At 37.5% G+C, this 16,676-nt stretch overlaps 1 protein-coding gene across 2 annotated transcripts; it reads right to left on the bottom strand.

Moving 5' to 3' along the window:
• Window positions 1-8,279: 8,279 nt before the first annotated feature.
• On the bottom strand, window positions 8,280-12,857 carry ANKRD9 (ankyrin repeat domain 9). 2 transcript variants are annotated; one of them, XM_053697431.1, is made up of 2 exons: window positions 12,718-12,857; window positions 8,280-10,891 (listed from the first exon to the last, which is right to left on the bottom strand). In XM_053697431.1, the coding sequence occupies exon 2, from the start codon at window positions 10,751-10,753 to the stop codon at window positions 9,863-9,865; it is 891 nt and encodes a 296-aa protein (XP_053553406.1). In that variant the 5' UTR covers window positions 10,754-10,891; window positions 12,718-12,857; the 3' UTR covers window positions 8,280-9,862. The 2 variants fall into 2 exon arrangements, with proteins under 2 accessions (XP_053553406.1, XP_053553407.1); XM_053697432.1 differs by lacking the exon at window positions 12,718-12,857 and adding an exon at window positions 12,537-12,711.
• Between the last annotated feature and the right edge of the window lie 3,819 nt (window positions 12,858-16,676).

Below are 16,676 nucleotides of genomic sequence, written 5' to 3'. Positions count from 1 at the left end.
ACACAACAGATGTGCCTTTAAGATTCCACAGAGAAAAGTCTTATAGCGTGACACTGTATAACAGTATTATTGATAGTGCAAGTCCATGTATGTAACAAGCTCCTTAAAGTGATGGTTAAAGATTCTAATGTGCGCAATGATAAAGATGTACGCATGTACAATCACGGTAAATACCTTTTTATTTGTTCAGTTTTATGTAAATTCTTAAACCCCCTTCCTGTGCACTTCGTCAGGTTTTTGTTTTTTCTGAGGTGACAATTTAATCTCCCATCCAATTGGCTCACTAGCCACAGTATATTGTAAAGTTGATTATCCCTTAAAGGGACAGTAAAGTAAAAAAACAACTTTCATGATTTAAATAGGGCATGTAATTTTAAACAACTTTCCAATTTAGTTTTATTACCAATTTTGCTTTGTACTCATGGCATTCTTAGTTGAAAGCTAAATCTAGGAGGTTCATATGCTAATTTCTTAGACCTTGAAGACTGCCTCTAATCTGAAAGCATTTTGACAGTTTTTCACCACTAGAGGGCGTTAGTTCATGTGTTTCAGATAGATAACATTGAGCTCAGGCACGTGAAGCTCCTAGGAGTCAGCACTGATTGGCTAAAAATGCAAGTCTGTCAAAAGAACTGAAATAAGGGGGCAGTTTGCAGAGGCTTAGATACAAGGTAATCACAGAGGTAAAAAGTATATTATTATAACTGTGTTAGTTATGCAAAATTGTGGAATGGGTAATAAAGGTATTATCTACCTTTTTTTTAAACAATAAAAATGCTGGTGTTTACTGCCCCTTTAATGTATTTCCAATGACTTGTGATACCAGCTGCGGAGCATAAAATGTTTGAGAAGTTCCATTTTCAGGTTTATTTTTGTATATGAAATAGCTGGTTTTGTGCTTTGAAACCACAACCTATTAAAATGGGTTGAGCTTCCAGGTAAAATCAGATCTCTATTTTATCACTTTGTGTAAACACACACAGGCTTCCTTATCTTATTTCTGTCTGTAAACCAAAGACCAAAAATGTTAATCTCCCATTGTTTTCTCTATCTCTCCTACAGCCTACTGGGAGTGTATTTTTTATGCTGGATGTGTTTAAACTGCTTGTCAATTGCCTATTCTTAAAGGAACATAAAACCCCAAGATACATTTCATGATTCAGATAGAATGTATAATTTTAAACAACTTTCCAATTTACTTCCATTAACAAATTTTCTTTTTTTTTCCTAGTTATGATTTGTTGTAAAAGAGGAAGGTAAGTTCAGGAGCGTGCACGTGTCTACAGCACTATATGGCAGCAGTTTTGCACAATGTTATACATTAGCAGGAGCACTAGAGGGCAGCACTATTTCCTGTCATGTAGTGCTCCAGACATGAACACGCTATCTATCTAGAATATCTCTTCAACAAAGAATAACATGAGAACAAAGAATAACATGAGAACAAAGCACATTTGATAATAGAAGTCAATTGGAAACTTTGTTTAAATTGTACACTCTGTCTAAATCATGAATGAAAAAAATATGAATTTCATGTCCCTTTAAATATAGGAACTTTCAGTATAGGTAGGGATTCCACAGGCTAAATCAACTATTTCAAATGCCAAAATAAGCATAAAGGAGCTACTTGTACCTGCTGGATTGTATGACATTGTTTACGATGGATCATTGGAAACAAATTAATGGGGAGAACATTTTTGGGTAAACTTTCCCTTTAATGCTAATAATAATTGTTTTCCAGTAGTATATAAAGCCCTTTTGTACCTCATCGCTTTTTCTTGATTCAAATAGAACATTCAATCTAAATTGGAAAGTTTTTTTTTTAATCTACTTCCATTCTCAAATTTACTTTGTTTTATTGGTACCCTTTGAAGTCCACAGTTGTAATACATATACAAGTCTTTGATTGGATGATGGTTATCACATGATACAGGAAATTAAAATGTGTCAGAAAAAAAGAATTCTACTGATTTTGAGATTTAAAGTAAACATTATTGCATTGTCTTTAGTATGCAGTATTCAGTTCTAGTGTCCTTCCATGATACTTGTGGGTTTATGCATAGGCTCTTCTGATCACATTGCTTGTATTTAGAGGAAGATTTATTAAGCTGCAGTTGTTTGGGCTAAGCAGAGATAAATCACCACAACACTCACTCATGCATGCCCTGCTCTGACACAATTGGTTGCACGTGTGCAGGAGGCGGAAGAGCTCTTATGTGAATTTTGGCACACAATGCTGCAGTGTAAGTGGCAATTTCAGGCAGGCAAGTTCACTACTTACTTGTCCATCTGCAATCTTAAAAAAATGTTCCCCTTAGTATCCTTTCCATTCCAAGTCACCAAATGGAGCTGCATCTGTACATTCCTGCTATTCTTAATAATTTTTATAGTTTGTGATATTGACACTACATATGAAAGTACCATGAAAATCTCCTATTAAGTCTTAAAGGGACAGTAAATGTAAAAATTTTTTTTACATAATTCTGCATAGTGCAGAATTATGTAACATTATCTTAGCGAGAGCTTTAAAAATCAAAAGATTTTAAAGACTTTAGCCCTCAAAGTTGCACTTACCTGGTCTTTTCTCCAAGCTCTTCTGATCAGGTCTTTTTCAAAAGCGGTTCGCGGGCGCACTCTCTAATCACAGCGCGCCCGATAGCGCTCCAACTCTGGTCTGGTAGTGGGAGCAAGCTAATTATGTAAGATAATGTAACATAATTCTGCACTATGTGCAGAATTATATAACATTTTTTTTTTATATTTACTGTCACTTTAAGTTCTGTAAGCAGTTACCTTCTGGGAACAAAACAAAAATATATTTTATTGGAAACAACGCTTTGCATCATTTCTACATACGTTGTTTTTTTCTGATATATATAAAGGAACAAATTATAAAATAGTCACATTATCTGTAATGCCCATGTGGTGTATAACTTCTCAGCAAACCTTATCTGTCTGGACCAGATTCCCTTCAGAAACTCTGGTAAGCTCTTTACATAACTGTATATAATGCATATATTATACGTAATGCTGTGCTTGTGGGACACTTAGTATACAAATGGCATAGTCTTGAACTAAATCAAATGGAACAATTTGCATAATCATTTATTGCCAGACCTGATCATTTAAAGAGACAGTCTACTCCAGAATTTGTATGGTTTAAAAAGATAGATAACCCCTTTATCACCTATTCCCCAGTTTTGCAAAACCAACACAGTTATATTAAAGGGACACTCAATCAAAATTAAACTTTCATTATTCAGATAAAGCAGGCCATTTTAAACAACTTTTCAATTTACTTCCATTAACAAAATGTGCACAGTCTTTTTATATTTAAACTTTTTGAGTCACCAGCTGCTACTGAGCATGTGCAAGAATAAGTGTGTATGCATTTGTGAATGGCTGATGGCTGTCACATTGTACAGGGGGAGTGGAAAAAGACAACTTTTAAAATTGTCAGAAAAAAAAATCTACTATTCATTTGAAGTGCAGACTAAGTGCTATTGCATTGTCTTGTTATCTTGCATTTGTTGATTATGCAAATCTACTGTGTTGACTGGTCCTTTAATATACTTTTTACCTCTGTGATTACCTTGTATCCAAGCCTCTGCAGACTGCCCCCCTTATTTCATTTCTTTTGACAGACTTGCATCTTAGCCAATCAGTGCCCTTTTTAATTAAGTAACTTCACGGGTGTGAGCACAATGTTATTTATATGGCACATATGAATTAACGCCCTGTAGCTGTGAAAAACTGTCAAATGTATTGAGATAAGAGGAGGCCTTCAAGGGCTCAGAAAATTAGCATATGGGCCAAGGTTTAGCTTTCAACCAAGAATACCAAGAGAATAAAAGCAAATTTGATGATAAAAGTGAATTGGAAAGTTGTTTAAAATGACATTTTCTATCTGAATCATTTTATTATTATTATCAGGTAGTTGTAGAGCGCTAACAGGTTCCGCAGCGCTATGAACATAGGTGGTATATAAAAACAATTACAGGGATCAAATGGGTAGAGGGTCCTGCCAAGAGTTGCACTGTTGTAGTCTGCTTGACTGTCCCTTTAATCAAAGACTAAGACTGTGTTCACTCTTAAAGGGACACTGAACCCAATTTTTGTGATTCAGATAGAGCATGCAATTTTAAGCAACTTTCTAATTTACTCCTATTATCAAATGTTCTTCATTCTCTTGGTATTTATTTGAAAAGCAAGAATGTAAGTTAAGATGCCGGCCCATTTTTTTTTAAGAACAACCTTGGTTGTCCTTGCTGATTGGTGGATAAATTAATCCACCAATAAACAAGTGCTGTCCAGGGTCTGGACTTTCTTTTTCAAATAAAGATAAGAGAATGAAGAGAAATTGTTAATAGGAGTAAATTATAAAGTTGCTTAAAATCGCATGCTCTATCTGAACCACGAAAGAACATTTTTGGGTTCAGTATCCCTTTAACATTAGGTCATAGCAAGTACCAAACATGTATTGTTGCCCAGAAAAAAAAAGTAAGTTTTGGTAAAATCTATATGGTTATGTATACACCTTCTGTCATCTTTTAGGAAATGTTTTAGTATAGTGAAAGATATCTACCCTGCAACATTATTCACAGTGGTTGGTTAGAGAAGAGCACAAGCTCATTTAGATCTGTCTACAACCGGCCGTACCATGAAAGCCAATACATTTGTTTAACAAAATTATAATACAGTACATTTATTTTGTATAAAGATATTCAGCAGATATATATATATATATATATATATATATATATATATATATATATATATATATATATATATATATATACACACAAACTTTGTAAATATATGTTAAAATAACTTACCTTAAAGGGACAGTGTACTGTAAAATTATTTTTCCCTTTTTGTGTTTCCAGGGACTTTTTATACCAGCTGTATAAAATGTACAATGCCACTATTCACGTGAATGGCTTTAAAAAATTTTTTAGCACTGCTTGAAAAAAATAAGCACAGAATGTGGAGGTTTTGTTTTATTTACACCTACCTCGGTATTCCTCAACGACAACAAAAAAATACAATGGGAATGAGGCAAATTTGATAATAGAAGTAAATTGGAAACTTTTAAAAATGATATGCTCTGATTCACAAAAGAAAATGTAGGGGTTTCATAATAAGCATTTATTCTAATTGTGCTATAACAAGAGTGTGTGTATACACACTTGCTACTTGATTCGTATGATATGAGACAGTAGCAAAAATCAACCTCACAGTGGTGAGTGGGAGAGAGTGTCCAGCAGATACGACCAGGGTTCTAATACAGCAGATCTCAATACAATGAGCTCTTCTCCCCTACACTGTCCCTATAAAATATGTATTTATATGTCCAGTTCTATTAAGAATTGTGTGTACCACAAAGTTCACAAGTTTAACCCTGCTCCATTCTTTACCAAAATTGTTTGATCGCTGTTGTAGCTAATTTATTTCTGTTCCTAACTGGCCTCAACAGAGGAGACAACATGATTTTGAAAGGGTATGTCCCTGAACTGCAAAACAATGGAAATTGACAGTATAAATGTTTATTTATTTTGGATGCTGATCATCTTCAAAGTAGTGTTTATTTGTTCAACCATATTACATATTTATAAAAATGTTTTATGTCCCTTTTTTATCAATATCATTTCTAGAATTACAAAGCGGGTTCTCAGTTAAAGAAAGATCAACACCAGTGTCATACCTGCCATTGATTTTACTCTCTAACCTTTAAAGGGACATGAAACCTAACATTTTTCTTTCACGATTCAGATAGAGCATACACTTTAACAACTTTCCAATTTACTTCATACTCATGGTATCCTTTGCTTAAGAACCAATGCACATGGGTGAGCCAATAACATGAGGCATATATGTGCAGCCACCAATCAACAGCTCCTGAGAATACCTAAATATCCTGTTAACAAAAGGATACCAAGAGGATGTAACAAATTGGATCATATAAGTTAATTTGAAAGTTGTTTAAAATTACCTACTCTATCTGAAAGAAAACAAAATTGCTGGTTACTTGATGTCCCTTAAAAAACATTAATTTCATTATAGCAGTGCTATAAATTCTGGGCTGCAATTATGCATGGGCAAGATTCATCAATACCTGGCTCAGTCTTTACTGCTGTCCTAATAGCTTCAAGAGGCTTGGCAATTACTTTGCACCATTTTCTAGCTCCACTGGAACTAGCTGCTATATTGGTCTGTGTTCTCTGTCCATGTTATGGACCTATAAGTTATGTGTCTTCATTTAAAGGGATATTATACTCAAAAATAAAACCTCCATCAAATATTTGATTTAGCAAAGCAAACAATGTAACAAACAGTATTCTGCCTGCTTTACCTATGCAAATTGTGTCCCCAGAAATGAAGAACACAGACCATAAACAAAAGGATACAAACGTCATTTACTAAATTAGTCACAGCATGTCCATTTAGAAAATGTTCAATTTTTTTCCCCATCTTTTCAAATTTTCTTCTTTTGATTCCTGAGATCATGCAGAGGTAAGCTCAGAAATGTGTAAGCCTGTATATACAGCAGGGGTGTTTGTAACAATTGCATTTAACAGTGTCAGGCAAGTTCTTAGAAGCCAGATGTATAAATAAACTTCTGCACTGTTCTGATTACCACAAACACCACCAGGTAAATATAGTTGGGGTTTTCAAGAAGTGGATCACACTCTAGGCCAGGGTTCTTCAAACTTTTTTTTTGTCAATACCCAGTGCCATGATACCACATACATTCATGCTTGGTCTGAAAATGTAAGTAATATAGAGGTATATATATATCTCACTTTACAGCGCTTCACTAATACAGGGCTTTGTGGAGCTGAAGTTCAACCTCCAAGGATTTTGAAACAGTGCTGAAATCATCGTGAGATTGCAAGAAAAGTGACTGGCACCATTTTGTTATGCGCAGTTCACTCTGTTTACATCATTACAGTGCAATCTGTGTCTCAGTGCTATAGTCTGGCAAATTGCACTACAGTAATTGTCACTATTTTACAGGTTATTGAATACTAATTATATACTGTGCTTGTGTTAAACTAAACGTAGCACTATTGCACCAATAATTTATGTTAGTTCAGACACGTTTTCAAGTCTTTAAACACCCTGCAATTGAAAAGAAAGATAAAACCGCCTTGTTTCATTTTACAGCGGGGCTCCGGTCCCCTAACCTGCTGTATGAGCGGGGTATACCTGTACAACTAGATAGCTGCAATTTTGGGGGGAAAGGAAATAGAACATACACACCCTCTCTCATGCAACACACAAGTTGTGACTCAGTAAACATGGTGTTGCAAACCAGTAATAGTGGTTTAAAGTTCCCTGCACTAGGCATTTATAAAAAAAAATGTCTACTGTCACTATTCATTGCAAGCTATGGCCCTTGGTTGCTATGAATGAACATGCTCAGTTGTGTCTCAAAAATGTTTGTGAAAATGGTTTTGGTTAAAACAAAAACACACAAGCATAACATATAAATAACAAAAAGATTTAGTTAAAGGGCCATAATACCCAAATGTTTAAACACTTGAAAGTGATGCAGTATAGCTGTAAAAAGCTGACTAGAAAATATCACCTGAATATCTCTATGTAAAAAAGAAAGATATTTTACCTCAAAAGTTCCTCAGTAGCCACATCCCATTGTAAAGGACTTCTAAGCAGCATATTAGTATGTCTGTCCTGGGACAGCCAAAGGGTTGAGCCTCGTGCACTCTCATGTTACTTCCCTATTCAGTGTAAGGAAGTTTACAATGAAATATCATGAGAGTTAAGTCAAATCTCATGAGATCACAGTAAAAGAGTTCATGACCTCAGCACTGTTGATGCTGATTGGCTGCTGTTCATTTCTTCATTATTTTTTTTACCTGCAGCTGAGTATAACTTTTTACACAGAACTTACTCTGCTGAGCTTAGGAGATTGTGAGGTAAATATCTTCCTTTTTTACATAGAGATGCTCAGGTGATATTTTCCTGTCAGCTTTTTACAGTTATACTGCATCAGTTTCAAGTGATTTAGCATATGAGTATTATGCTAAATCAGTTTGAACTAAGAGTAAAGTTTATCAAGGTAAGTATGGCTATAACATAGTTTATTGGTTATGGTATATAATTTTTTTTAACATCTGGAGACAGTTGTTTTTTTATTTGTGGTTTAGATGTATTTGTAAAAGGTCTCAAATAAAACATGGCAATTGGTTAGGTAGTGTAATCATAATAAACTGACTATGCACCTGTTGATACAAACCATTTGCTAATGGACAGAGTTTTAGGTAAGCAAGTGTTAACAAGAAGTTTAATAATCTTATAATTATCCTGCAGTATACAAATGCACCTCTGCATAAAATGCACAGTTTATAAAAAGACACTTGGCTGCTCCAAAATACTGTATTGAAGGGAAAAAAGAACACACCATTTTTACTAGAATAGCAAATATGAAAAGAAACTTAGTTGTTTACATACTTAGGTTTTAATTCATTACCATATATATTAACAAAAATATGTATTTCAAGAAATGGAAACAGAACATAAAAATATCTGAGGTAGTAATCTCAGAGCATTGTACATATTATAGTAAATTTGCTTAAAGTGCATTAACTCTGCATTTCTGGCAAATGATACAAACTTTTAAAAATAGTTCAAAAAAAATGATCACACTTCTCTGACAATAATACAGAGAGTAAGAACACCTTTTAATATTTTGCATAATTTATTATTCTCAGATGTATTATCTGAATTACATTACTGAAGAAGGGATAATATCAGAGTATTTTTATAACTTTATCTAGCATGCATCTCACAATCATTTAAGTAAACAGCTGTGTAACATTTTTCTGCTAATAGTACAGGAACAATATTATATAAAATGACTGAAAAGGGAGTGGTTTTTGATTCAGCAAGACCTGCTTTTGTACATAAATTCAAATATCAGTTATGTATCTGTTATTAAATATATATATTAATGTACAGAGCACCAGTGAGAACTCAATAGTTATAGTGCAATCAATGCTGTAGTAATTTGTTCAAAATGTACACACAGGAACAGGGGCTGACAGCTCATTAAACAAAGTATATAGATCAAACATTCAAAATCCACTTCTGTCCTTACATTTTGCTTGTCCTAGTAAGTAAAGCTAGACAGACATAGGACATGAGTTGTATAGGGTTCTTAATTAGAGATTAAGTACTGGTCACAAAGCAGGAAAAAAAAAATACTGAGATTACTTCAGTAACGTCTGCCTATGGGCACCAGATAGAGAAACTAGCCCTGCATGCCAATTTAAATGCACACAGAGACCACAACAAACTCCTCTCCAATGACACAGTCTGCTATATTCCTATAATATACGGCCCAGAGAGATATGCCCTTTAAAGTTTATTTTTATATATATATATATACATATATATATATATATCAATCACACACACATTCATTCAAACACATGATATAAATACACAATCTTTTTTTAAAAAGGGACGTTTCTAGATTTTAGCCCTTTGAAAAAAGTTGTAACCATTGATCAATGGTTGATTAAATTAAAAAGTGCATTTATGGGATGTAGGGGAAATGGTAAAAAATTATTTACAATTACAAAAAAGATTAAATTCTTGAAAACATAAAACACATTTTTAGACAACAACTTGTCCACAACATGGCTTTAGCAACTATTGAAAAGTACATTCTGCGTTTTACCCATTTTTGCAGGTGGGTTTTGCAATGAAAGGGTTAACCTTTTGGGCTGCCGCTGCCATCTTGAATTGCAACATTCCAGCTTCCTTTAAACCTGGTGGGTTCCAAAGGTCAGAAGCAAAGTCCAGGTCACTATGTCACGTTCCACAAGTCCAGCAGTTATAGATGGTTTAGCTCTTTTTTTGCCAATGCTGGGGGTTTTAGGAAGTCTGGGAGGGGCAGTCCTTCCAGGGCCTCTGGGAACCTTTCTGGAGGGACTGATCGGAGCAGGGCCTGCATGGAAATAGTAAACAGGGAGGGGGGAGAGGCTCCTGTCAACCAGATGTACAAGTGCTTCCCTAATAGTCCCTTCCACTGCAATGGGTTCTCCTGCAGCTCGTTCCTGCATTTGAATAGGGGCCCCTCGGGCATGTAGAGGAGCAGAGTGTCCAGGCAGAGGCGCGTGACCCGCACATCTTGCTGCTTTCCTCCCAAAAGCTGCAACAAAGTGTCCAAGGGGGTGTTGCCGCTACTGTCCGTTATATAGGGGCAGGCACCGCACCCCAGCAGCAACATCAGGCATTCTGCTCTGTGCAGCTCACAAGCTAAATGCACTGGGGTCTTCCCACCCTCAACCCTACAGCAGCCCCGGCGATTGATGTACGCGCTCCGACTGCTCGCTGGTAGGTCCCGCAAGGTTCTCAGGATCCTCCGGAGTATTTCCACCCTGTCGTACCTGACTGCCATGGTGAGGTGCGGAGCCGAGGACTGGCAGCAGCTGAAGTTCCTGCTGGGCATGGCCAGGGCATCTTGGGGGAAGTGACTGAGCAGGTACTGGGCATATGGCTTGTGGTCGTGCACAAGGGCATAGAGCAGAGCTTCAGAGGGGGAGTAAGCACTTACATTGCCCCCCTCCTCCCAATGCAGCACCTCCATGATCCGCATATCCTCCAGCACCCACACGGGCAGCAGGTCCCTCACCGCCTGGTAGAAGGCAAAGGAAGTTTTCTTGCATTGCTTCTCAGACTGGTAACCAGAGTACTTGCTCAGTGATTTCACACTCCCGGGCATTGTTCCAGATCCAGTGTCACAACAACCCCCTTAGGATAATGGATCTGGTTTTACAGCCAAGAGTTTTCCCCTAACATAGAAGCAGATGAGTTTATCCAGAGATGGAGAATGTAATGCAGTGGCTGCCGCTCTTCTTTCCTAAAATGGCAATTTAAATTGCAGGTAAACAAGACATAGTTAAATGCAGTCCTGCTCTGTATAGGAAATAACCCTCCAGTCAAGCATTAACCCTGCAGATACCTGTTTATAATATAACCCTCTATTAAATTGCAACATTCAGTTCTGTCACCCTAACTCCAGCATATCATTAACCCTATATATACTGTGCAGAACCCATTGCACCATTACAGTGTACCCAATAAATAATATAACTACCAGCTAATACCCCTATAGGCAGCAATCTCTCTATGTATAATGGGTTCACACACATTTATTATTAACCCTATTGCACCATTACAGTGTTCCCAATAAATAATATAACTACCAGCTAATACCCCTATAGGCAGCAATCTCTCTATGTATACTGTTCACACACATTAATCATTAACTCTATATTACATTGCAGTGTCCTGCATTAATCGTTATACAACTACAACCTCCCCTGTATCATTAACCCTATATATACTGTGCAAAACCCATTGCACCATTACAGTGTACCCAATAAATAATATAACTATCAGCTAATACCCCTATAGGCAGCAATCTCTCCATGTATACAGTTCACACACATTAATCATTAACTCTATATTACATTGCAGTGTCCTGCATTAATCGTTATACTACAACCTCCCATGTATCATTAACCCTATATATACTGTGCAGAACCCATTGCACCATTACAGTGTTCCCAATAAATAATATAACTACCAGCTAATACCCCTATAGGCAGTAATCTCTCTATGTATACTGTTCACACACATGTATCATTAACCCTATTGCACCATTACAGTGTACCCAATAAATATAACTATCAGCTAATACCCCTATAGGCAGCAATCTCTCTATGTATACTGTTCACACACATTAATCATTAACTCTATATTACATTGCAGTGTCCTGCATTAATCGTTATACTACAACCTCCCCTGTATCATTAACCCTATATATACTGTGCAAAACCCATTGCACCATTACAGTGTTCCCAATAAATAATATAACTATCAGCTAATACCCTTATAGGCAGCAATCTATGTATACTGTTCACACACATTAATCATTAACTCTATATTACATTGCAGTGTCCTGCATTAACCTTTATACTGCAACCTCCCATGTATCATTAACCCTATATATACTGTGCGGAACCCATTGCACCATTACAGTGTTCCCAATAAATAATATAACTACCAGCTAATACCCCTATAGGCAGTAATCTCTCTATGTATACTGTTCACACACATTTATCATTAACCCTATTGCACCATTACAGTGTACCCAATAAATATAACTATCAGCTAATACCCCTATAGGCAGCAATCTATGTATACTGTTCACACACATGTATCATTAACCCTATTGCACCATTACAGTGTACCCAATAAATATAACTACCAGCTAATACCCCTATAGGCAGCAATCTCTCTATGTATACTGTTCACACACATTAATCATTAACTCTATATTACATTGCAGTGTCCTGCATTAACCTTTATACTGCAATTACCTCCCATGTATCATTAACCCTACAGTGTTCCGCACCACTAGCTCAGTACAGACAACAGGAATCATTAAATAGTATTGCAGCCTCAGCACCAGTCACTGTGTATAAATGATTCAGACTCACCAGTAGTGACCCAATGGCTATAACATATTGTCTTGCAGCTGAGGAGTTAAACTGCAGAGGAGACTTATTACAGGAATGTTACAGCCCCCACTGCAGATTGTATTCATGTGATTTCCCCGCACAGCTGCTCTGGGATCTGTCTAACCTCACAGCCCACCCGTTTCCCAGTCACAGTGCTGACCTTGCGGTGACAGCCCCGGTGTCTCCCTGTCACACGCTCTCCGGACCTCTCTGCAGCAAACACTAGTACCCTCATCTCGGTATTTTTATTTCCTACTCCTGAAGGTCGTCAGGACCGCGGAACTGTCCGCTCGCCGCTGATTGGCCAGTCTGTGGCCGGCTGCGCTGCAATTGGTTAAGAGTACGAAGCCGAGCCCCCCTTTGGATGACGTCACACCAAGGCAACGTTCCAACAAAGTTACCTTGTGTTTTAAGTGATATCCCCAGTGACGTCAGCAAACAGCATGACAGGCAGGTGGTATTCTGGGGCTCTCTAAAAACAAATACGCAAAGGGACATGTGTAGATGCACTGATACTGTAGTATTGCGTGTCTGTAACAGCATTACCCATTAATAAGGGCCATGGGCTGATTACAGTGATACAGCATTAATTACTACTATTATCGTTATTAGCAACATACATATATTACATAATGATTTCCCAGTGAGCAAAGAACTTAAACTGAGAGGCGTTATATGATATCTAATTAGAATGTGAGTGTTTAAAAAAAACTTGTGTGAACAGGTGGTCTTTAAATATATATATTTTTAAAGCATTTCCTTGGGCCCCTTGATCTGGGGATAAAGTGTCACAGAGCAATGTGACAGAAGCTCAGGAGTTTATAGCTGTAGAGGACTTGCCTGCTTACTGAAGATTGTGGGCAGCTTCATAACCAGGCAGCAATAGTATAGTCATATACAAAGTTTTGAGAAAAAAAAATCCTGTTGTCTGCACTGTTTTGCTTCCACCTAAGTGAGCTTATTCTAGGTGTGAAGAGAGATCTCACAACTGTGCAGCTAACAATCTTGATACTTTGCAATATTAGCAGTTTAAGCAGATAGTGACTATAGTCTGCTATATTAAGACCAACTGTGGATCAAAGTATACAGATGACAGCATCAGTGGACTTTTGAGCCAAACTTATTGATCACTTAAAGGGACAGTCAACACAAAAATTGTTATTGTTTAAAAAGTTAGGTAATGCCTTTACTACCAATTCCCCAGCTATGCACAAAAAACATGGTTATATTAATATACTTTATAACATTTAAGCCTCTAAATTTCTGTCTGTTTCTAAGTCACTAAAGACAGCCCCTTGATCACATGCTTTGTATTAGCATTTCACAACAGGGGAGTGTGAGTCATATAGATAACATTGAGCTCACACCCGTGGATTCTAACAACACAGCACTAATTGGTTTAAATGCAAGTCAATAAAGTCATGTGATCAGTGGGCTGTCAGAAGATGCTTAGATACAAGGTAATCACAGAGGTAAAAAGTATATTAATATAAACAATAAAAAAATTGTGTTGTTCGGGGAATGCTTCCGGGCTGCGACCAAGATGGCCGACTTACTTTGAAGCTGCGTGGACCCACTGATAAATTTGCTGCATATCAGTGATTGGAGCCTCCATCCATGCCAAAAAAATACATCCCTACACTTATCTAACTCTGTGGCACAGATAGGTGTGCTTGGATGGCTCTATTGCCTGCTTTAAAGTACCGGAACGGTGGGCCCGCGGCAACTGTACTGAGATGTCTGAGGCCTCCACCTAACCCCCCCCCCGGTGAATCCGGGTAAAAACAGTCGATGCAAACTGTCAACAGGGGAAGTCATACTAACAGAAGGACACTAGATATTTGGTGCACACCTTGAATACTTCAGACCTGAAGATTGTATTTACGGACATATAACAACCTTAGCACGCAGCGATCATAATGGCGCCTTCCCGCCATAGTGAGAAGATCATAGCTGCAGTGGACCGGTGGGAGAAAGAAACGCAAACGCTTATAGCGACACAATTTGCTAGCCTCCAGCGGGACCTGCTTGACTTACTGAGTTCGCACCTGGAAGGTACCGCACCACTGAAAGATCCCAGCGTAGTGAAAGCCTCTCTCAAGGGGGAGTTGAGAGAACCGGTGCCGGCTCCGCTCTATTTGGAAGACATCCTGTAGCAGACAAAGAAAGACACCGCACAGCCCACCACAACACCTGATGCTCCATTAGACTTACTTTCATTGCTCGATTGTGTAGACACAAGTTGGAACTCACAAGCGGGAGGTGTTGAGATGCGCTGGCGTCTGGGCCCTACCCTCCCTCCGTTAGACAAGTACTGGAGACTCTCACTGAGTCTCAACGGCAATCTGCCCAGCAAACAACGAGATCTTACTACTATCTATCAGCTGCGGAGGGGGAGCGCTGCAGATGACAGAGACTGGAACTCTACCTTTTTATCGGAAAGGATTACTGGAACTTTGCACCGGAGAATAGGTGTTGGTTAAATACGAGCCTTGAGGCTTCTTAGTGAGTCACACCTTGAGAACGTTTGTAACGCTGACTTAAAGTTATTGACATGTCATACTCATCGCAGCAGTCTCTTTATTCTATGACAATCTTGTCCAGTCTGGCTTTGTGCAAACTCAGCATACCATTAGTCATTTGCTATGTTATACCCCCTCTGTTTATTTGTTTATTCATTTGTGCTACGTTTCTAAGAAGCAGTGGTCATAGTATTATAATAATGCTTACTTGGGTGTATCAGCTATGCTTAATTGGGAGTTCATGAAAGTTCATAGGTAGGTTGCGACTAATTAGGCCTATAGCAATAATCTGCTTACCCTATCTCGCCTGGGCCTAGATTAATTCTAACCAAATTCGCCTTACCGTAGTTTATATCTTATGTGGTAAATGCTATATCCATATATTTGGGAGGATAAAGAGGCCATGAGAGTACACTATTGTATGAGACTCAGATATGCTCAATTGAGAAAATATACACTTCGTTAAGACTTTTGTTAATATGGTTAATAACTAATTTAAGAGACAGCATTAAGAAATGTAGTTAACTGACTATATCGCCATAGCCTATAATGTGCCAACTGTAAATGTGGTACACCTAACCCCTAGTTTTCACAATCTGGGACTCCCGGGCTGTTTGCGGCCGAGACGGCAAGGGAGCAGTTACATTTTCTTTCCACGTGCTTTTTTTTCACTGTAGTTGCATTTCCCACAGCCTCTGCCCTATACAGAATATTGCAGATTTGGGGTTTTGGCACAGTATGCCTAGCTTAATCTCTCTAACCTGCCTTGCAGCCTAGCGGCTGATCTGTGTTAAATTCACAACTGATATCAGCACCAGCGTACTCCATAGGTTGCTTATTACTATTCTGGTCAAGATGCAAATCTATGGTGAGTCCCACCACTTATTATTAGTACACTGTTAATTATAATTTTCCCTACACAGATGACTTCCCCTTCTTAGGGTCCAAAAGCGGCCCATCTTATTTTTTTATTTTTTTTACTGCCCCATATAGTAGCCATAACTTGGTCATCGGTCCGAAAGTGGCCGCTTTTGTTATATAGGGGGTTACATAGAACTACTTGTTAATGATCCACCAAACCAAGCTATACATAACTCTGCTATACGAGTATATTCCACTCTTGTTTCTCTATATATTCTTAATAGGTTAATCCATAAGAGGACCCAAAAGTGGCCTACTCATACATTAAGTGGTATCTTTATAAAAAATGAGGTTTATATTAGATTTGCCTATCTTTGATTCTTATGAGGCTATGGCAATGTATATGTATATGTGTGTGTATTGTTTTTACTTGTGTGGGGTGAGCATTGTGCCTACATATATATTTGCATTCTTCATTTTATAGTGTTTTTACTTTTGTGTTAGTATGGCAAATTTTCTTCTGCTCTGTAATTGTTTTTCATACCTCAATAAAAAATTTCTTTAAAAAAAAAAAAAAAATTGTGTTGACTGTCCCTTTAAAGGGACATACAATATTTTTTAAAAATGCTCTAATATATTAGAGTATTTTATTATTGCATTATTGAATGCACATAACTATGTGTTAATCCCTGCAAATGCGATAAATACATAGTCAAAATCTTTCAGAACAACAGTG

Source organism: Bombina bombina, chromosome 1, assembly GCF_027579735.1.
Source record: "Bombina bombina isolate aBomBom1 chromosome 1, aBomBom1.pri, whole genome shotgun sequence".
NCBI classification, from domain to species: Eukaryota; Metazoa; Chordata; class Amphibia; order Anura; family Bombinatoridae; genus Bombina; species Bombina bombina.
This window is presented reverse-complemented; position numbering and strand designations above follow the sequence as displayed.

Coding starts and splice junctions, on each gene's coding strand:
- ANKRD9 (XM_053697431.1), bottom strand. CDS start 10,753: ATGCCCGGGAGTGTGAAATCACTGAGCAAGTACTCTGGTTACCAGTCT.